The following is a 23,088-nucleotide window of genomic DNA, read 5'->3' on the forward strand; positions in this document are numbered from 1 at the left end:
GAATAGCGGTGTTAAGTGAACCCATTTGCTGAAAAATGAACCTACACGGGGACAAGGAAAAAAATGGCGGAAGATTTCACTTCACTTTCTGTTTGTTACAGGCTCTGTTTAACAGGCCGTTCTGATAGCAGTGTATTTTTGATCTATTGCACACGTACGAAGGTTGATGAAGACGAGAGACCCAGCGGTGTTGTGTGTCTGCCTCCTTGTTCTTCTCCTGCGTCTGTTCCGCTGGTTCCACCATTGCGCGTTATGAACAAATGACCCCAGGAATTTATTCTATTCAATACCGTTTTTTGCATATAATTTTCAGTTTCAATGCTACGGTAGCTGATCATGTTTGAACAATAGTGACCTGTACGCTATGCACATCTGTCTGGTGGCACAGCAAGAAATCCTCTGTCAAACACGTCTGGACAAAGTAGCAAAGTATGCGGCGTAATGCTTGTATCATCTATCCGAGATAAATGTAAAGCCGTGTGGCCTCTGAATGGCACCAGATTTGTGTTACGCACCGTCACGGAAAACTGAGACACAGTCCGCTTGTTGTTAGGACGCGTACAAATATTGAATAGTTCAAGGGCTTTTGCTGTGCGTCTCACTACCCAACAAAGCTTGCATAGTTGACAAAGGAGCGTTACAGAAAGATGGCGAGTTGGGCGCGTGGCACATTCGGGGACAAAAGTCTCCGGACCACGCGTTCCTCTAACGAAGCCGATAGCTCTGCTATTATTCGGCAGCTGGAGACCACAATTGTGGAGGTAAAAGTTAAATTTTTGTTCTTTCATCTCCACAAGTGCGGTCTCCAGCCGCTATCTGATAGTAGAGCTAGAAGCTTCGTTTGAGGAACACGTGGTCCGGAGACTTTGTCCCTGACTGCACATTGTTCATCTTGACAAGGAAGCGCGATCGAGGAAAACCTCAAAACCAGCGCTTGTTTTTCCGTAGTCTTCGATGCGCGGTCGTTCTGGTTCGCGCGTCCTTATCGATGGTAGTTGCCTCATGGTCGATGGTGGTTCGACGCAGTTGTGGGTGCCGTCCTACAACAACTTAGCAAAGGAGTATGACGGCCGACCGCTTTCTTTTCTCGGAAACTGACACCTGCCGTGCACCGGTCGTTACAGCACTTTCGGGCGTGGGCTGTTGGCCCTAAACGCAGCAGTCTGGCATTTTGGTCTTAACTTGGAAGGCACTGAATTGTTTGTCATGATAGATCAGAAGCCGCTTACGCTCACTTACGCTCACTCAGTTACGATGGCGGCGCTCACACTGTCTACGAACTGCGGCAGTTCTCATACATATCGGAATTCGCCACGGATATTCATCACATCAGGGGAGTCGACAACGCGGTTGCCGATGCTCCTTCACGCCGCCCAGTAAACGCTATTACTTGTCTGTCGGGAATAGACCTCGTAAAAGTAGATGCGGCTCAAGTTGATGATTACGAATTGCGCCGTTAGCCTGAATCACCCACGTCACTCACCCTGCAGTGGTTCCCTTTGCCTGAAATGGGAGACATTTGTTGTGACACGTCTACAGGTAACCCACGACTTTTTGTGCCTGCCTGCCTTCGCCGTCAAGTATACGCGTCGCTACACGGGCTGTCACACCCAGGAATACGAGCACCCTGAAAATTTTCTCAAGATACGTTTCGCATGGCACTGCCTTAACCGCGATTCCCGACAATGGACTCGCGGATGTCTTGATTGTCAACGTTCTAAGCTTCAGCGTCACACTGGGACACCGTTGGAGACGTTTCCAGGACCAGATGCTCGAATCGACAGCATTCATGTGGACATTGTCGGGCCGTGGGCACCTTGCCCAGCGCAAACGTATTTGCTAGCTTGTGTCGACCTGTTTACGCAATGGGCAGAAGCTATTCCGATAGGAAACATTACAGCCGAAACTGTTTCTCCCACTTTTATCAGCCACTGGCTATTTCGTTTTGATGGGCCTTCCTCCATTACAACGGATAGAGGAAGCCAATTTGAGTCAGCGTTGTCCGCCAATCTGATAAAACTCATGGGCACCTCGCGCATCAGCACTATGGCGTACCACCCGATGAACAGTCTAATGGTTGAAATATTTCACTGGCAGCTCAAAGAAGCACTCTCGGGTGGATGAATTGCCTATTCTGCTCTTGGCCATACGCGCGGCGTACAAGGAAAGGCTGGACTACAGTGCCGTGGAGCTTGACTACGGCAATACGCTCCGTCAGCCCGGCGAGTTATTTTTTTCGTCTGGTCTACAAGAAGTCCGCATTTTCGTCGACGACTACGCGGCTCACCTGCGTGACATCATAACAAGCACCGCGCCACACCTCCGCGACAGCCCACAGAGAGAACGCCCGTGAGCAAGGAGTTTCTGTCATGTAGCCACGTATTTCTGTGAAATGACGCTGTACGACGACCACTGCATGCACCGTATGACGGACCACTCAAGGTTCCTCGTCATGGGCGGAAGACGTTCTTTATTGAGATGCGTGGCCGGCGGGAAGTTTCGTGGGCAGGCTTAAGCCTGCAAACATTGGATATCCAGTCTACGACACCCACCTTCAACCCATCACCTCGAACTCATGCAAAAGCGCGCAGTACCGCGACAGGAGATTTCACCGCGGCAGAGCCCGCACCCACTCATGAGACTGGAAGCTACCACACGCGCAGCGGCAGATGTTTAATTGCGCTAAATTGCCTCAGTCTCTAGCCGCGCCAGGGTTTCGTTCGTTGCGTTCGTGTTCTCACAAGGCTTGGAGCCCTCTGGTGAACACAAAACGCTCCGCGGCTAAGCAGTGGCGCTGACAGCGCGTGAGCGTAGTCGACTGCTGTCGACCGTAGTCAACCGGCCACCCGAGAAGGCACCAGCATGCAAAAGATTAAAGCCAGTTGGCACCAAAACTCCAAGCCCCTCGAATCGTCTCTGCTTTCCTCGCACTTTCCAGCACCCTGACTGCACCCGCTGGGATCCAGTTTTGCCACGTACGCTTCGCTCCCGTATTTTGAAGACCCTCCACAGTGATGATACAGTTTCATTTCGCTTTATTTTTCGAGAATGTAAGTTACATCCTAGAGAGATGCAAGGGCTAAAAGCTGCTAAAAAGCAGCTTGACGTGGCCTAAGCACCTCAAATGGCAGTACACGACAGAACGCAAAAAAAAAAAAGGTTTCCAAAGATATATAGGTTAGAACAAACAACAGTTGTCACTTATATTTTCGCAAAATATGACCCGCTAAAAATATGTTTCTTCTAGCCTTGCCTTTCCTCAGGCGTGGCTAAGTACGACTCATCTTGCCGGCTCTGCCAGCGTCGAAAAAGGCCGGCTTCACCTTCCGGCGGACATCTGCAGCCTGTACCATGCCTCGCTTCACCGTTGGGCGTTGTCGGCCTCGACTTCTATGGATTGCTTCCACTCTCTACCCGCAGGAATCGTTGCATATCCACTGCCATCGACCATCTGCTTCGCTACGCGGAGACCGCATCATTGCATGACGGCTCGGTGCCCGAACCAACCACCTTCTGTTTGGAACCAATCACACTGCTCCATGGCGCCGCTCAAGTGCTTCTCAATGACCGCAGCTAGACGTTCCTGTCGACCGTTGTTGCAGAAATTCTGCAAGCTTCATGTTCACTCCAAAAACAAATCTTTTTATTGAGCAGCTTCATCGCACACTTTCAGATATGATTGCCATGTACTTCGAACATGACCAGCTAAATCACAATGCAGTCCTTCCTTTGGTAACTTTTGTCCACAATTCCGCGTTGGCACTGATCACTGGTTACTTCCCGTTTAACCTCGTTTACGGTCGTACTATCACTACCCCTCTCGACGCGTGTTTCTTCAAGACCCCTGCTAGCTGCTCCCGTCTGTTCCCGAACAGTTCCCCTGCTGAATGGCCTGATGCGTCCACCTTCCTCACTTCAAAATTAAAGCCTACCTGAAGATCGCAAGTCTCCACCGCAGGACGCACCGCGTTGTCTCGTTCCGAGCTGGCGACGAGGTCTTACTTTGAATCCTCTTGCGGATGCCCCGTCTTTGCACAAATTTCATTCTTGTCTGCTTAATGCTTAATTTAACTTGTCCAGTGAACTACCGCGTCCTTCCTATTGATCCTCCTCTTAATCAAAAGGAGAGTTGAACTAGTTTGCCCCAGCAGTTAACCTCCTGTGGACCACCGTTACCGTGGCACAGATATTGACCACGTTTCCCGCCTGAAGCTTTTGATTCAGTGCAATGCAACGGACTAGAGCCGGTCAGGCTGGTCGCTACTGACCGCGCGGACAGTTAGTGTGAGCACACTAAGAGTTCGACCTTTTCACCTACCTGTATGTGACTTCATCCTTTTCCCCTGTGCATGCTCATCATGATCGCTTCACAATGTTTGCTCAGGACGCGCCTTTGGCTGCGGGCCGGAATAAATGTGGTCGGTGAAGTCCTGCCTTACCAAAAATACGTTTAATATTGAAGTAATAGCGTAACTGTTGAGCATTGTCACGTTCAATATGTCCGCCTTGCTGTAGAATACAGACAGCACTGAAGAAAATCTCACATGTTTAAAAAGAAATATGGACAAGTTGAAAGAAAAGCAGCTCATATAATGCGGAAAGCGTAGCGAATGCTGAATCCATTCCGGTTGACTTTTATAAAGCCGCAGTATATATACACTCTCTGCTGTACCTCACAAACATCACACCTATTCTTGAATATGGCAGTACGGTGTGGGATATACGCAGTCACGGGCAACTCACACTGTCGTCAGTGACTAGCCACAGTGTTTCAGAACTTACGAAATATTTTAGTTAATATATTTTCTGTAGTAGGCACCTGCGCTGTAAACTTGGATCCAGCTCAGTTTCAACAAAACCGCGATTGGTAATGGTCTGCATGTTCCGCTGGCGCACTGTGTATCGGCATATTGTGGTCATGCCGTTAAGGTACCAGAAATTAGGTGTCGAAAAAACGATAATCAGAACTGTTCCTCTACTCATGTCTATTTGTGTAGAACAGAGTGCCGAAACCATTGTCACCGGCACAACTCTGAAAGATTTTCGTGAATTTCTTCCAAAATATTTTTATCTTACCACTGTATTATTCGACGTATGGGAGCGTGCGCGTGCTTTTTTCGGTGTTATGCCTATTTTGTTTCCGGTACGAAAGTCTCGTTACCTGACTACGACACTTGTGATATTTGATTTCCTTGTAGGTCTCCCATTTAATAGTGCCTTTTCTGGTGGTGCTGCTTTGTTTAAAAAAAATCGTAAGTGAGAACGAAGTTCAGACAGCCCTCTGTAACTGTAGGCCAGAAAGAGTATCGATAATGTTTCAGTTACTCTTTATATACATGCGCAAACACCCGGTTCCCTGCTGTGCATAGGCATTGCTTTTAACAGCCTATACCAGCTATCGATTTAGATTGATGTCCCAGTAATGTAAGTTCTTTAATTGTGATGTAAATGCAGCTCTTGTAATGGGAGTCTACCAACTGTACGAAGCCTGTGTGAGACCGCTTAAATTTAGGTGCATAAGCTGCCTCCTTTTCGGTTTGAAGGCATGCAAAAGAAATTACAATTCGTTCACAAAACACATTGGTTGTTTTATTACTCGTCGACGAAAGTAGTACCCATTCAAACTTCTTGAAGAAAAATTGTTGAATGGCTGCCAATGTCATGCCACAAGGTTTATCAGAACCACTTCTCAGGACTGGGGTTGCAATAAATACACGAAATTATACGGCTGCATTCCAATAGCATACAAAACCGTCAACGAGGGTCTAATCAAGTAGCATTTGTTGCAGGCGCTGGCTTCTAGACACCGACTAGTCAGTGGAGAAGACAAATCTATGGGCGCTCAGTTTCTCGCCGTGCTCAATAAGCCGTTTGCCTTCTTCGTCCATGAGAGTGCACAGATTGCGTACAACGTCGGCATGACTGACCGAATCTTGCAGAGCGTAGACGCCCAAGTTTTTGGCGAAGAACTTCGTCACGACTTCAGTTGCTTTCTTCTCAGACTTCTCTTTTATGATCGGGAGGACTGCGTTATAGATGGACTCGCCGACTTCCTTGACAGCGTTCTTGATGTAGGGTGTAACTTTCTTAGCAGACTTCTTGATTTTTCGTCCAGCCTTCTTCAGTGCTTCCTTGGTCTTATTCCAGAATTTACGGAAGAAATACTCATCCATCTGAAAGGGAACAATAAAAACATAATGAGGATTCAAACCTACTATAGGCAGTGCAATCCCGATAAAATGAAATGCGATGAGCCGAGCGCATAGTTCGCATGCTGTTCGCATTTGTTTTTAATGCGATAGCAATATGGCTCATTCACACAAGCGCATTCAAGCGACGAGACCTAGCTGAATCCACCAACAAAGCGGAGATACAGCGAAATACCCAGCGCAAAGCATAATCGGTATAGCATCAATTTCTGCCGATGGAAAACTTCCACCGACTTCCACTCCCTAATAGTGCAGCAAGGAGGACGTTGCCTTCATGGGGCGACATTCATGGTGGCATCCTTTGAAGTATGGCCACTTTCTTCAGACTGAATTCGCAATTGTTGCTGCCTGTTTCAATTTCTTCACTGGCCTTAAATTTGGCACTGGTCGTACGCTTTGTTCAACATCGCCTCCAACAAAATGCGTCAGAAATAAATTTGCGTTATAGGAGCGTTGGTCGATTAAATTGAATAAATTCGTTCAATTTCCACAGCCATCCTCTCGTCCTTTCGCTCGCAACAGGGAAAGGACAAGAAAGCAGGCTGGATGCAATTGGAGGAAAGTGTCGATTATCGGTCGGGAATGCGATGGCGTCACAAGGTCACATGACCACAGCGCCGGTCTTCCCCATTCCCGCTCAACTGTAAAAGGTCGATACAAGCAGGGTTGAGCCGTTTTGGTGGGGGCCGATGGCTTCTCAACCCACCGACATCAACGACTACACTGAAAGGGTGCATGGCGAGCAAATGAAAGAAGATTTACTGAGTGCGTGAATAGGTTTGTGCCAATAAATTCTCTGACATGCAGAAAAATGTACCAGCAACGTTGCCCATAACGCTGTCGTATCCACTGTTAAGGTGAAGTGTCCCCAGAATTTTTATCATGTGAGCCTGTACATTTATTGGCGCCTCCAGTCGCGTGCTTGAAGTTTGCGAGATTGAAAAAATAATTTATAACACGCACTGCGTGCAAATGTTAAGATGATAATTACTAGTGCTATTATATACACTAGCCTGTGTCGCTTTGCGACGTTAAACCCCAATAAACTAAAATAAAGGCGTCTCTCATAGCCTCAGTCGCTTTGGGACGTTAAACCCCATAAACCAACCAAACTAAAATAAACTATATACACTGAAATCTTAGGTATTTATATGTTATAAAAAAATACTCGTTGATTCCTAATTATATAAGGTCCGGTATTGCTTCCTTTTGTTCGTACGCACAAAATGATCTTACAGGCTGTTCGAGGGTTCTGTGACTGAACAAATTCCGTTCCTCGGAAACAAGATTTTTTTCCCTCTTTCTCTCCTCAGCATTAACACATGCAGTTTCTTTTTCAAACCCACAACCTAGAGTGAACAATGCCTCATAGCTTGATTCTTTCATTTTATTTATTCATTAAGGTGCCTCTTGTATAGCAGTACATCACAATTAAACACAATATTTCATCAGAGGCTCTTTGCCTTCCTAGAATTTCAGAATAATTAGGCAGCTGAACTCACAGTAGGTAAATATGAAATTGAATTATATTCAGGCGATTTTTCTTGTATTGAACGGACGTCGCAATCTTCTCAATTTCTAACCTCTTTTGAAGGCTAAAGTGATCAATACTTCTAGCAAATCATGCTTTTTCTAACTGCAAACAAAGAATATTCATTTCGCAGCCACTAACGCTGTTGTGTTTATCAGTTATAAAATTTTCAGTGAGGTCTAGAGATCGCATCAGACATGCAGCCACAGATTTTGGGTACACAAGTGACCAGCTGAAGACACCTTACGTTATGGCATAGGCGCTGGGGTGTTTTTAATTCAAGTTCAAACGGAGCTTTTGTTTTTCCTTTTTTTAAGAGTTTTTAGCGCGCGTCGAAATAGTTGTTTGAAACTTCACCTCGTTTTCCAGTTCTGCGTCTTGCTGAAGCTCGTGGGCGACGTCGCGCAGAATGTGTCCCACCAGTACGGCTTCATCAGCGGCGAGTTTAGATCGGAGATCCAACACCACCTCCAATGACTTCTCTTGCTCTACAGAAGTTTCCGCTGAAGCTGCAACGAAGTTAGTATTTCACCGCTATTTGTATATGACCTTAGGGAGAAACGGTGTTATATTAGGATGCGAAAACGCCGCTGCAATTCTAAGAGCACCCTTCCCTTAAAGAACTACGTCACGCCTAATATATATTTTCCTCTAAAAGCCCTTCGCAGATGAATTTTAGCGTATAGCGTTAACGGTACCATTCAACTAGAAAGGACGGCGCCATTGAGGTACTTGTTGAAGAATTCAGCATTGGTCTTAAATGGGCTCCCACTCTACCCCACTCGAAAGGTGCAAAAATATAGCTGCGGAAAGTAGCTTGGTCAGATTGTTAGTCCATTAAAAGCACAGAGGCATCTCTTTCCTCACTTTCCGCAATTGAAATTTGCTAAAATTTCTGGCCGAATAAATAAACATGAGAGTATAGCGCTGCCTCACGTGACGCAGAAGGAATGTTCAACTCACCTGCGACAAAAAAAATGCCAAGCACACAAATGGCAGCAGTAACGGCATTCATGGTGCCTGTAAAAAAAAGTGGAAGCATTTAACGGTGATTTTTCTAAATCTGTTCAGATTAAATGTGCAAATATGTAGATTTTTGGCCACTCAACGCGGCAACATACACGCAGCATTAAGGTGTGCAACTCAAGTTCTTGTTCTCCATCTAAATAGCTTCACCTAAGTATTACAATACAGTTAGCATGAAGATTCTAGTAAACGCGAATACTGAAAAATGTAGCGATATTCATGTTTTCCGTGGAGATACTCTACTTTAAAAGACCGTTGTTTTGACGCAGGCAGTGATGTGATGTTTCACTGGAAAGCAGTTCTGTTGTACGTAATGCCTGTTTAACTCTCGGCCCGGATAGAGCATCTCCAAGGATGCACTCACACTTGAAAAACCAGTCTGCATCCGTACAAGTTTTTTTTTTTATATAATAGGAGCACGGTGTAATCATCGCTTAGCCAAACCATACATGCTAGTTAACTCTCTTGAATTCCTGCAGTTTATTATCGGGCCGGGAGAATGCCTTATAGGAATAAAATTGTTACCAAGTAAACACATAAAAAGAATCCTTAAGCTAGCTTCAAGGCAGCTAACTAATAATTTTGTTTGGTTTATGGGGTTTAACGTTCCAAAGCAACTAAGGCTATGAGAGACGCCGTAGTGAAGGGCTCCGGAAATTTCGACCACCTGGGGTTCTTTAACGTGCACTGACATAGCACAGTACACGGGCATCTACAATTTCTCCTGCAAAGAAATTCTACGGCCGCGGCCGGGATTCAACCCGTGTCTCTCGGGTGAGCAGCCGAGCACCATAACGACAGAGCCACCGCGGCGGCCCTAACTAATAATTTATAATGTCAGATTTTTTTGCCTATGACGAACGGGCCCTCCAGGAAAGCAGAGTTTAAATAAAGCAGGCCCATAAAGCAGTCAAGATTTTCGCTTGGTTTTGAAGGGGAAATGGTCCGAAGATAGAAAAGCACGAGCTAGGACAGAAGCGAGCTTGGAAGCTACTCGCTGGACAAGTAGAATTTCTTATCATTTTCTTGGCAGAGGAATTTTAGGTGAGTACAAATTACATTTTGTAAACCCCTGTGAACGTTCCACGTGTGTTTTTACGCCAAATAAAACCTCCACGATCCACTGTTACGCTCTTCCGCGGAGAAATTTATGCATTTATTCTAGCAGCGTGCTATCCTGAAATACGCGCCCAGCTCTTACAAGTAAAAATCGCCGACAATATAGTTGATTGCGAAACAGGGTACAACTCTAATTGAGGTAACTATGTAAGAAAAAAAATATGTCGAAATTCCGCTAACCACGCTTGTGGCTTAAATCTCCCCACCTACGACTGCCTACTCTTTTGCTTGATAGCAAGATTACTTCTCAAGACCGAACGTCATTTCTACTCTTGATCTGTGCAAAGGAAAAGTTTGTTCGACAGACATAATCCTTAATCACGTGGTGATTTTATTTTGCAGCTACAACGCTTGTCAATTGCCGAATCCACCCTCGACAAAGGTTTCTTTTATAATGCACACTTGCAGTGTGCAATGAGCATTCCAGAGGTGCTCTCCGCGTAAGAAGGGTGTACCAACTTACCAGTTGGTTGCGGCGGACACGTCAAGGCTTCCACGAAACACTAATGCTTGAGGATCCCGAGCGTGCTGCCTTTTATGCTCCACAGGCAGTCATGAATACCAAAGATACCTTGATAAAAACGCTTAAAGGACTAGAACAAAGAACAGCTAATCAGCAGAAGATATAAGCCAATTGCCGTTAGCTGGAAGGTCTTTAAACTGTAACGGCGTAGTCCTAGTTCGAGAACTTTGTGAATTGCATCGATTGTGCATGTAATAAATGCTGAGGGGTTACTCACCGCAGCTCCTCTATCACAGTCCTTAGTGTCGCATTATCGGTAGAGCACCGCGAAAGAGATAGGGAACATATGCTCTTTCAGCAGAGATTGCACAACAAAGTGACTATACTTCCAATACACTGAAGCGCAGCAAAAGACGAGGACACAAGAGTCGAAAGACGAACACCACGTCGTCTCTCGTGTCCTCGTCTTTTGCTGCGCTACAGTGTATTGGAACTATTTACCAACAAGCCCAAAAATCCACGATACTGCCTATACTTGTTCCGGATATATGTGATGAGAGGCAGCCACGTCTGACACCGATCCCAGAATCCACGAGACTAGCAAAGATAAAAAGTCACCGGCGATTCCAAGGCCTCTTATACTAAATCAATGTCGAGGCCAGGAACTGTGACTACTTTCACGTGATAAATAATGAATATAATGAATATATTTATTTAACGAACGAAACAGTAAACATATTTTTGAATATCAGTAAGGCGCTTACCAATTTCGGTTGCTAATCCCCTGGTATCTTGCTTTGCCAAATTTTTGAAATAGCACGTATGGTAGAATGAACATTATTCAGCTAATCATCATCGTCATCAGCATATATCCTCACACACTTCTTACCGACCTCCACCCACCTAATTTTCTCCCACCGACTGCTTCGTTTGCCTTCTCCTGGAATCAATTCCATTGCCCTTATGTACCACCGCTTATCTTGCAGTGGCTTTACCTGCCCTGCCGAAGCGAATTAGTGGTCTTGAAAATTAGACATTCCAAGAAATCCCAAAATCCCACACACCCACCTACATCGAAGGCGTGGGTTCCCATTCGGAATTGAATAAGAAAATAGCGGATGAAACATTGCAGGCAGTGCTTGCTACCATGCAAACAAAGCCGATTTTTGCTAACCCTACCTGGGCAAAGAGTAAATGGATTTCAAATTCTGGACCACACCAAATCTGCATCAAAACAGGATAACACACTGGGCCAGTGATCCTCGACCCACATGAATACTGACGTGACATTCCAGAAAGCGCCAATAGTCACCCTACATATTAGTTATAGCTTATCTGAACGAAACTCTCTAGGTGTCTCTTCACTACATGTACATTGGCTCAGTCTAGCCCGCCGAAACATTCTTATACGGTACTATTTTGAGCGACGAAGATGGCACCAAAAAGAGAAGACGTCTTTATGTTCAAGATACACTGCCATTAAATGTTATCGGTGTCAGCATAGAGCATGAGCAACTGATTCCACAATGAACCGTGCATTTTCTGTGCTAAGAAAAATACTATTTCAACGGCGATGAGCTAAAGATGATTTACAAGATCAGAAAATGTATACTTTTTGGGTTTGGCCCATATCCGTATGTGGCGAAAATATGGAACATTTTTCAACAGCTCGAATACCACTGTTCGTTGCTTTTAGTGTTTAGGACTTTTTTGTCTAAGAATTTCCTCCTGTGAAAATACGTTTCAAGATAAGCTTGATAAGCTTGCGTTTTAAGGTAAGCGTGCCCAATTCGCTTTCTCACTGTCTTTCAGTACCAACTAAATCGCCCACAGATATACGCATATAAACAGTCGAGCCGCGCCCGTCATATACAGATACGTAATGAAAGTCATGTCGCAACGACACAGCACACCAATATACAACACTTGACACCCAAGGCTTTCAAGCCGTATAATGACTACAGATAAATAACAATCATGACTGCGCGCCGCATCACATTAACTTGAACAGCGTGATTTAGTATCACTGAGCTCTTTCCTTCGACGTGGGTTTCGCTGGCACGGATATTGTCGCCGCATTGAATACATTGCACTGTCCTCTAAAAGGAATGCCCCTCTGAAAAAGTTCCTGACTTGTAGATGGTGTTGCCGTGGTTGTCACTGAATCACGCAACCGAAAAGTTCATCGCTAATTGCACCAAAATCTTCCTTAGAAAACTTATGCCACTTTGGGCTTGTTTCAAGGAAGACATCATCAACATCGATGCTGGTTATATATGCCGCTGATGTAGGGCGCGTTTTGGATCATAAGCGCTCTTCTTCCACCGAAGTTTATTATGTGCCCCGACACATCGTTGAATAGCGGTGTTAAGTGAGCCCATTTTCCGCAAAATGACCCTACACGGCGACAAGGAAAAAAATGGCGGAATATTTCACTTCACTTTCTGTTCGTTAGAGGCTCTGTTTAACAGGCCGTTCTGATAGCAGTGTATTTTTGATCTATTGCACACGGACGAAGGTTGGTGAAGACGAAATACCCAGCGGTGTTGTGTGTCTGCCTCCTTGTTCTTCTCCTGCGTCTGTTTCGCTGGTTCCACCTTTGCGCTTTATGAACAAACGACCCCAGCAATTTATTCTATTCAATACCCTTTTTTGCATATAATTTTCAGTTTCAATGCTACGGTAGCTGGTCATGTTTTAACAATAGTGACCTGTACGCTATGCACATCTGTCTGGGGGCACAGCAAGAAATCCTCTGTCAAACACGTCTGGAGAAAGTAGCAAATTATGCGGCGTAATGCTTGTATGATCTATCCGAGATAACTGTAAAGCCGTGTGGCCTCTGAACGGCACGAGATTCGAGTTACGCACCGTCATGGAAAGCTGAGACACAGTCCGCTTGTTGTTAGGACGCGTACAAATATTGAATAGTTCCGGGGCTTTTGCTGCGCGTCTCACTACCCACCAAAGCTTGCATAGTTGACAATGGAGCGTTACAGCAAGATGGCGAGTTGGGCGCGTGGTACATTCGGGGACAAAAGTCTCCGGACCACGTGTTCCTCTAACGAAGCCGATAGCTCTGCTATTATTCGGCAGCTGGAGACCACAATTGTGGAGGTAAAAGTTAAATTTTTTCTTTCATCTCCACAAGTGCGGTCTCCAGCCGCTATATGATAGTAGAGCTATAAGCTTCGTTTGAGGAACACGTGGTCCGGAGACTTTGTCCCCGACTGTACATTGTTCATCTTGACAAGAAAGCGCAATCGAGGACGACCTCAAAACCAGCGGTTGTTTTTCCGTAGTCTTCATTACGCGGTAGTTCTAGTTCGCGCGTCCTTGTCGATGGTGGTTTCCTCATGGTCGATGGTGGTTGGACGCAGTTGTGGGTGCCGTCCTACAACCACTTAGCAAACGAATATGACGGAAGATCGCTTTCTTTTCTCGGAAACTGACGCCTGCCGTGCAACGTTGCAGCACTTTCGGGCGTGAGCTGTTGGCCCTATACACAGCACTCTGGCATTTTGGTCTCAACTTGGAAGGCACTGAATTCTGTTGCTATGATAGATCAGAAGCCGCTTACGCTCACTTACGCTCACTCATTTACGATAGCGGCGCTCACACTGTCTACGAACAGCGGCTGTTCTCATACATATCGGAATTCGCCACAGATATTCATCACATCAGGGGAGTCGACAACGCGGTCGCCGATGCTCTTTCACGCAGCCCAGTAAACGCTATTACTTGTCTGTCGAGAATAGACCTCTGAAAAGTGGGTGCGGCTCAACTAGATGATTACGAATTGCGCCGTTAGCCGGAATCACCGACGTCACTCACCCTGCAGTGGTTCCCTTTGCCTGAAATGGAAGACATTTATTGTGACACGTCTACAGGTACCCACGACTATTTGTGCCTGCCAGCCTTCGCCGTCAAGTATACGCATCGCTACACGGGCTGTCACACCCAGGAATACGAGCACCCTGAAAGCTTCTCAAGGCACGTTCCGCATGGCCCGGCATTAACCGCGATTCCCGACAATGGACTCGCGGATGTCTTGTTTGTGAACGTTCCAAGCTTCAGCGTCACACTGGGACACCGTTGGAGACGTTTCCAGGACCAGATGGTGGAATCGACAGCATTCATGCGGGGCCGTGGGCACCTTGTCTAGCGCAAACGTATTTGCTAGCTTGTGTCGACCGGTTTAGGCAATGGGCAGAAGCTATTCCGATGGCAAACATTACAGCCGAAACTTTTCTCACACTTTTATCAGTCACTGGCTATTTCGTTTTGGTGGGCCCTCCTCCATTACAACGGATAGAGGAAGCCAATTTGAGTCAGCGTTGTTCGCCAATCTGACAAACCTCATGGGCACCTCGCGCATCAAGACTACGGCATACCACCCGATGAACAGTCTAATGGTTGAAATATTTCACCGGCAGCTCAAAGAAGCACTCTCGGGTGGAAGCATTGCCTATTCTGCTCTTGGCCATACGCGCGGCGTTCAAGGCAAGGCTGGACTGCAGTGCTGTGGAGCTTGACTATGGCAATACGCTCCGTCAGCCCGGCGAGTTTCTTTTTTTGCGTCTGGTCTACCTGAAGTCCGCATTTTCGTCGACGAGTACGCGGCTAGCCTGCGTGAAATCATAACAAGCTCTGCACTACACCTGCGCGACAGACCACAGAGAGAGCACACGTGTGCAAGGACCTTCTGGCATGTAGCCACGTGTTTCTGCGAAATGACGCTGTAGGACGACCGCGGCATGCACCGTAGGACGGACCACTCAAGGTTCTCCGTCGTGGGCGGAAGACGTTCTCTATCGAGATGTGAGGCCGCCGGGAAGTTTCGTGGGCACGCTTAAGCCTGCAAACATTGGATATCCAGTCTACGACACCCACCTTCACCCCATCGCCTCGAACTCATGCAAAAGCGCGCAGTACCGCGACAGCCGATTTCAACGCGGCAGAGCCCGCACCCACTCATGAGACTGGAAGCTACCACACGCGTAGTGGCAGATGTTTAAATGCGCTAAATTGCCTCAGCCTCTAGCCGCGCGAGGGTTTCGTTCGTTGCGTTCGTGTTCTCACAAGGGTAGGAGCCCTGTGGTGAACACAAAACACTCCGCGGCTAAGCAGTGGCGCTGACAGCGCGTGAGCGTAGTCGACTGAAGTCGACCGTAGTCAACCAGCCACCCGAGAAGGCGCCAGCATGCAAAAGAATAAAGCCAGTTTGCACCGAGACTCCAAGCCCCTCGCATCTTCTCTGCTTTCCTCGCACTTTCCAACACCCTGACTGCACCAGCTGGGATCCAGTGGTGCCGCATACGCTTCGCTGCCGTATTTTGAAGACCCTCCACAGTGATGCCACAGTTGTCACTTATAATTTCGCAAAACGTGACCCCGTGAAAATCAGTTTCTTCTAGCCTTGCCTTTCCTCAGGCGTGGCTAAGTACGACTCATCTTGCCGGCTCTGCCAGCGTCAAAAAAGGCCGGCTTCACCTCTCGCCGGACATCTGCAGCCTCTACCATGCCTCGCCACGCCGTTGGGCGTTGTCGGCCTCCACTTCTATGGATTGCTTGCACTCTCTACCCGCGGGAATCGTTGGATATCCACTGCCATCGAACATCTGCCTCGCTACATGGAGACCGCAGCGTTGCATGATGGGTCGGCTCCCTAAGCTACCACCTTCTGTTTGGAACCAATAACACTACGCCATGGCGCCGCTCAAGTGCTTCTCAATGACCGCAGCTAGACGTTCCTGTCGACAGTTGTTGGAGAAATTCTGCAAGCTCCACGAGATGACCTTGCCTTCTACCCAGATAGAAATCTTCTTACTGAGCGGCTTCCTCGCACACTTTAAGATTTGATTGCCATGTACTTTACCTAAATTGCGATGCAGTCCTTCCTCTCGTAACTTTTGCCCACAATTCCGCGCTGGAACTGATCACTGGTTACTTCCCGTTTAACCTCGTTTACAGTCGTACTACCACTACCCCTCTCGACGCGTGTTTCTTCAAGGCCCCTGCTTGCTGCTCCACTTTTGTTCCCGAACAATACCCCTACTGAACGGCCCGCTGCGTACACCTTCCTCACTTCAACATCAAAGCCTACCTGAAGATCGCAAGACACCACCGCAAGACGCACAGCGTGTCCCGTTCCGCCCTGGCGACGAGGTCTTACTTCGGATCCTTTTGCGGGTGCCTCGTCTTTGCGCAAGTTTCAGCGTGGTTTCATTCGTGTCTGCTTAATGTTATTTAAATTGCCCAGTGAACTACCGTGTCATTCCTATTGATCCTCCTTCAATAAAACGGAGAGTTGCGCTAGTTTTTCCCAGCAGTTAATCCTCCTGCGGACCACTGTTACCGTGGCACAGACATCGTCCACGTTTCCCTCCTGAAACCTTTAATTCAGTGCACTGCAACGGTCTAGCGGTGGTCAGGCTGGTCGCGACTCACCGCGCGGACAGTTGTCGTTGTTGACGTTGTCCTCTAAATAATGGCGCGTACCCACGGCGAGGGATTGGCCAAGACATAGGCGGGAACTGATAAGTACTCAGAATGTTAAACAAGTAAATAAATGCGGAAAGAAAATGTAATGGTAAAAATGGTAATACTGATAATTAAGAAATAAATGATTGAAATTCAGATGTGTAAATTGAAATAAGCACACTAAGAGTTCATTCTTTTCACCTACCAGTATGTGAATTCATCTTTTCCCCTTTGCATACTCATAATGATCACTTGAGCTGTTAGCTCGGGGCGCCATTGGTGCGGACCGGAATAAACTTGGTCTATGAAGTCCTGCCTTACCAGAAATACGTTTAAGATTTAAGTAATAGCGAAACTATTGACCTTTGTCACGTATATAATGTCTGCCTTGCTGTACAATACAGACAGCACTGATGTAAATCTCAAATGTTTTGAAATAAAAATATTGAAATGATGAAAGAAAAGCACCTTATGTAATGCGGAAAACATAGTAAATGTTGAATTCAGTTCGATTGACTTTCATAAAGCTGCAGTGTGTAAAACTCTCTGCTGTACCTCACATACATCACGCCCATTCTTGAATATGCCAGTACTGTGTGGGATCTACGCAGTCACTGGAAACTCACTTTGCTGTCAATGACTAGCCATAGTGTTTCAGAACTTGCGAAGTATTCTAGTTACATTTTCAGTAGTAGGTATTTGCGCGGTTAGGTTGGAAATATTCATCGACATCAGTTTCAACAAAATTGCGATTAATAATGCTTTGTATCTTCCGCTGGCACACCGTGTATCTGCATACTATGATCATGCCTTTAAGGTACGAGAAATGAAGTGTCGAAAAACGATAATCAGAAGGCAGTATTGGGCGACTAATCAGGAGGCACTAGTTCCCTTAACTCATGTCATATTTGTGTAGAACAGAGTCCCGAAACCATTGTCGCCGATTTTTGTGAATTTCTTCTAATCTCTTTTTGACTTACCACTGCATTATTCTACGTACGCGAGCGTGCGCGTGCTTTTCGTCTGAGCTATGCCTATTTTGTTTTGTATATGAATGTCTCATTGCCTGACTGTGAAACTTGTTGTATTTGATTTCCTTGTAGGTCCCCCATTCAAGAGTGCCTTTTCTGGTGCTGCAGAGTTGTTTTTAAAAAACTCATAAATGAGGACAAAGTTTACAGCGCTGTTTGCACCTGTAGACTAGAAAGAGTATCGGCAATGTATCAGTTATCCTTTCTATCCATGCGCAAACCGCCTGTTCCCTGCTGTGCATACGTACTCTTTATAACAGTCTATACCAGCCATCGATTTATATTGATGTCCCAGCAATCAAAGTTCTTTAATTGTGATGTAAATGAACCTCTTGCAATGGGAGACTACTAACTGTACGAACCTTGTGTGAGGCGGCTTAACATTAGGTGCATAAGCTGCCTCCTTTTTGGTTTGAAGACATGCAAAATAAACTACAGTTCCTTGACACAAACACGGTGCTTTTATTGCTCGTCGACGAAAGTGGGGCCCATTCAAAGTTTTTGTAGAAATAATGCTGAACGGCTGCCAATGTCATGTCACAAGGTTTATCACAACGACTTCTCATGACTGGGGTTGCAATAAATACACGAAAGTATACGGCTGCATTCCATCAGCGTAAAAAAGTCCACGAGGGTCTAATCAAGCAGCATCTGTTGCAGGCGCTGTCTTCTAGGCACCGACTAATCAGTGGAGAAAACAAATCTATGGGCGCTCAGTTTCTCGCCGTGTTCAATAAGCCGTTTGCCTTCTTCGTCCATGAGAGTGCACAGATTTCGTACAACGTCGGCATGACTGATCGAATCTTGCAGAGCGTAGACGCCCAAATTCTTGGCGAAGAACTTGGTCACGACTTCAGTGGCTTTCTTCTCAGACTTCTCTTTTATGATCGGGAGGACTGCGTTGTAGATGGACTCGCCGACTTCCTTGACAGCGTTCTTGATGTACGGTGTAACTTTCTTAGCAGCCTTCTTGATTTTCCGACCAGCCTTCTTCAGTGCTTCCTTGGTCTTATTCCAGAATTTACGGAAGAAATACTCATCCATCTGAAATGGAACAATAAAAACATAATGACTAAGCATAATCTAAGGCTTCAAACCCACTATAGACATTGCAATCCCGGTAAAAAGAAATGTGATGAGCCGAGCACGTAGTTGGCGTGCTGTTCGCATTTGTTTTTAATGAGACAGCAATATGGCTCATTCACACAAGCGCATTCAAGCGCCGAGACCAAGCTGAATCCACCACCACAGCGGAGATACAGCGAAATACCCAGCGCAAAGCATAAACGGTATAGCATCAATTTCTGCCGATGGAAGACTTCCACCGACTTCCACTCTCTATAGTGCATCAAGGAGGATGTTGCGCTCATGGGGCGACATTCATGGCGGCATCCTTTGAAGTATGGCGACTTCCTTCAGACTGAATTCGCAGTTGTTGCTACCTGTTTCAATTTCTTCACTTGCCTTAAATTCGGCACAGGTCGTACGCTTTGTTCAACATCGCCTCCAACGAAATGCGTCAGAAATAAATTTGCGTTATAGGAGCATTGCTCGATTAAATTGAATAAATTCGTTCAATTTCCACAGCCAACCTCTCGTCCTTTCGCTCGCAACTGGGAAAGGGCAAGAAAGCAGGATGGATGCAATTGGAGGAAAGTGTCGATTATTGCACGAGAATGTGATAGCGTCAAACGGTCAGATGACCACAGCGCCGGTCTTGCCCATTCCCGCTCAACTGTAAAAGCTCCATACAGGCAGGGTTTAGCCGTTTGGGTGGAAAGAGTCGATGGCTTCTCAACCCACCTACATCAACGACTATACTGAAAGGGTGTATGGCGAGGAAATGAAAGAAGATGTACTGAGTGCGGGATTATGTTTGTGCCAATAAATTCTTGGACATGCAGAAAAATGTAGCAGCAACGTTGCCCCTAACCCTGTCGTATTCGACTGCTAAGGTGACCTAAGTGACCCCAGAATTTTTATCACGTGACCCTGTACAATTATTCGCGCCTCCAGTCGCATGCTTGCAGTTTGTGAGATAAAAAAAAAAAACAATTTGTAACAAGTACTGCGTGCAAATGTTAAGATGATAATTACTAGTGGTTTTATATACACTGAATACCTACCGCCTACCGAGCGACTGGAAGATAGCCAGGGTTGTGCCTATACACAAGAAAGGTGACCATGCATTATTACAAAATTACCGTCCAATATCACTTACATCATCATGTTGTAAACTAATCGAACATATTATTGCCAACCAGATTAATGAATTTTTAGATGCGCACGCAGTCCTCTCTAATTTCCAGCACGGGTTCCGAAAAGGATACTCAACAATTACACAACTAGTGACAGTTATACATTCACTCGCTTCATGTCTTGATAACAACGGCCAGATTGATGCAATATTTCTTGACTTCAGCAAAGCTTTCGATAGGGTTCCCCATGACAAACTGATATTAAAACTCAGACGCATTGGCCTCCCGGAAATTTTGATTACATGGATATCAAATTATTTAACCAATCGCTACCAATTTGTCGCAGTTAATGAGCAACAATCAGGTTGCCTTCCAGTCGGCTCTGGCGTGCCTCAAGGAAGTGTGCTGGGGCCATTATTATTTTTATTGTATATTAATGACATTACCACTGAACTTGATCCGAATGTGCAAATCAGGTTGTTTGCGGATGATTGTGTGCTCTTTCATGAAATAACTTCAATTGACGACCAAATCCATCTTAACTCCTCTCTTGCTAAGATTTTTGAATGGTGTGAAACGTGGGACATGCAACTTAACACTGATAAGACCGTCTTTCTTCGCTTCTCTCGCAAAAAAGCTCCTCTTTCTTTTAACTACAGGCTAGGTTCATCGCCTTTGCTGGAAGAGACTAAATATAAGTATTTGGGTGTCACACTTACTAACACTTTATCATGGAATTTACATATAGATAACATCTGCTCTTCTGCACTCCGCAAACTATACTTCTTAAGACATAAGCTTAAAACTTCTCCCCCTAGCGTAAAATTACTTGCTTACAATTCACTGATTAGACCGAAACTCGAATACGCATGTGTTGTCTGGGACCCGTTTACTAAACACAATATCACCCGCCTAGAAAAGGTACAGAGAAAAGCTGTAAGGTTTATTTACTCTAAATTTTCCCCGTATGACTCACCCTCTGAAATAATGCAGGTTAATGGTATTCAATGTCTTGCACAACGAAGAAAAAATTTACGTTTGGAATTTCTTTACTTGCTTTGGAAACAAGAATTAGCTATTAACCCTGCCCCATCTCTGTCGCTTTCAACGTCGAGGTATACACGCCACCATCATCCTAATTCTCTGACGCCGTATTTTGCACGAACAGATTTATTCAAGTTTTCATTTTTTCCTCGCACAGTAACGGACTGGAATGATTCTTTATTGCCTTTCGCCACACTTTGATGTTTACTAACTTTGTTATTATTGCTTTGTTTGTCATTTTACCCACCCTGCTTGGACCTGTATAAGGTTTGCAGTATTCAATAAAGAAGAAGAAGAAGAAGAATTGCTCTGTATTTAGATGTTATAAATAAGTGCTCGTTGATGCCCAATTATATAAAGTCCGCTATTGCTTCCATTCGTTGGTACACTCAAAATGATCTTACAGGCTGTTCGAGGGTTCTGTGACTAAACAAATTCCATTCCTCGGAAACTAGATTTTTTCCCCATTTCTCTCCTCAGCATGAATACATGCAGTTCCTTGCTCAAACCCACAACCTGGAGTGAACAATGCCTCATAGCCTGATTCTTCCATTTTATTTATTCCGTAAAGTGCCCGTTGTATACCAGTACATCACAATTAAAACACAATGTTTGATCGGAGGCTCTTTGCCTTTCTAGATTTTCAGAATAATTAGGCAGCTGAACTCAAATTAGGCAAATATGAAATTTAATTATATTCAGGCGATTTGTCTTGTATTGAACGGACGTCGCAAACTTCTCAATTTCGTACCTCTTTCGAAGTCTAAGGTGATCAATATTTCTAGCAAATCATGATTTTTGTAACTGCTAACAACAAATATTTATTTGGCAACCAATAACTGTTGCGTTGATCAGTTTTGAAATTTTCAGTGAGGTCTAGAGTTCGCATCAAGTATGCAGCCTCAGGTTTTGGGTACTCAAGGGATCAGCTGAAGACACCCTATGTTATGGCGTAGGCGCTAGGGTGTTTTTATTTCAGGTGCAAACGTAGCTTTTGTTTTTCCTTTTTTAAGAGCTTTTTGCGCGTGTCAAAATAGTTGCTTGAAACTTCACCTCGCTTTCCAGTTCTGCGTCTTGCTGAAGCTCGTGGGCAACGTCTCGCAGAATGTGTCCCACCAGCACGGCTTCATCGGCGGCCATTTCGGTTCGGAGATCCAACACCACCTCCAACGACTTCTCCTGCTCTACGGAAGTTTCCGCTGAAGCTGCAACGAAGTGAGTATTTCCCCACTATTTGTAAATGACCTTAGCGGGAAATGGCTTTACATTAGGATGCGAAAACGCCACTCCAATACCAAGAGCACCTTTCCCTTAAAGAACTACGTCACGCCTAATGCATTTTTTCCTCTAAAAGTCCTCCGCAGGTGAATTTTAGCGGATAGCGTTAATGCTACTATTCAACTAGAAAGGACGGCGCCATTGAGGTACGTGTTGAAGAATTCAGCATTGGTCTTAAATGGGCTCCCACTCTGTCCAGGTCAGCCACTCGAAAGTGCAAAAATATAGCTGCCGAAAGTAGCTTGCTCAGATTATTAGTCCATTAAAAGCACAGACATCACTTTCCTTACTTTCCGAAATGGAAATTTCTTCAACTTTCCGGACGAATAAATGGATATGAGAGTATAGCGCCGCCTAACGTGACGAAGAAGTAATGTTGAACTCACCTGCGACGAAAAAAACGCCAAGCACACAAATGGCGGCAGTAATGGCATTCATGGTGCCTATAAGAAAATAGTGGAAGCTGTTAATCGTAATTTTTCAAAATCAGTTGAGATTAAATGTGACAGATATCTAGATTTCTGGCCCCTCTATGCGGCAATATACACGCAGCATTATGGTGCGCAACTCAAGTTCTAGTTCTCCCTCTGAATAGCTTCACCTAAGTGTGAAAATAGTTAAGCATGAAGATTCTGGTTAGCGCGAATACTGAAAAATTTAGCGATATATATGTTTTCCATGGAGGTACTCTACTTTAAAAGACCGT

General features: G+C 45.4%; 2 protein-coding genes across 2 annotated transcripts; both read right to left on the minus strand.

Moving 5' to 3' along the window:
• Window positions 1-5,810: 5,810 nt before the first annotated feature.
• LOC149343794 (uncharacterized) lies at window positions 5,811-8,755 on the minus strand. Its single transcript, XM_089542487.1, has 3 exons — window positions 8,704-8,755; window positions 8,098-8,249; window positions 5,811-6,173 (listed from the first exon to the last, which is right to left on the minus strand). The coding sequence occupies exons 1-3, from the start codon at window positions 8,753-8,755 to the stop codon at window positions 5,811-5,813; spliced, it is 567 nt and encodes a 188-aa protein (XP_089398613.1).
• A 9,788-nt stretch (window positions 8,756-18,543) lies between these two features.
• On the minus strand, window positions 18,544-22,820 carry LOC149343795 (uncharacterized). The gene is made up of 3 exons (XM_089542488.1): window positions 22,769-22,820; window positions 22,158-22,309; window positions 18,544-18,906 (listed from the first exon to the last, which is right to left on the minus strand). The coding sequence occupies exons 1-3, from the start codon at window positions 22,818-22,820 to the stop codon at window positions 18,544-18,546; spliced, it is 567 nt and encodes a 188-aa protein (XP_089398614.1).
• Between the last annotated feature and the right edge of the window lie 268 nt (window positions 22,821-23,088).

The sequence above is a fragment of the Amblyomma mixtum genome, chromosome 5 (genome assembly GCF_055824585.1).
Source record: "Amblyomma mixtum isolate Tamu chromosome 5, ASM5582458v1, whole genome shotgun sequence".
NCBI classification, from domain to species: domain Eukaryota; kingdom Metazoa; phylum Arthropoda; class Arachnida; order Ixodida; family Ixodidae; genus Amblyomma; species Amblyomma mixtum.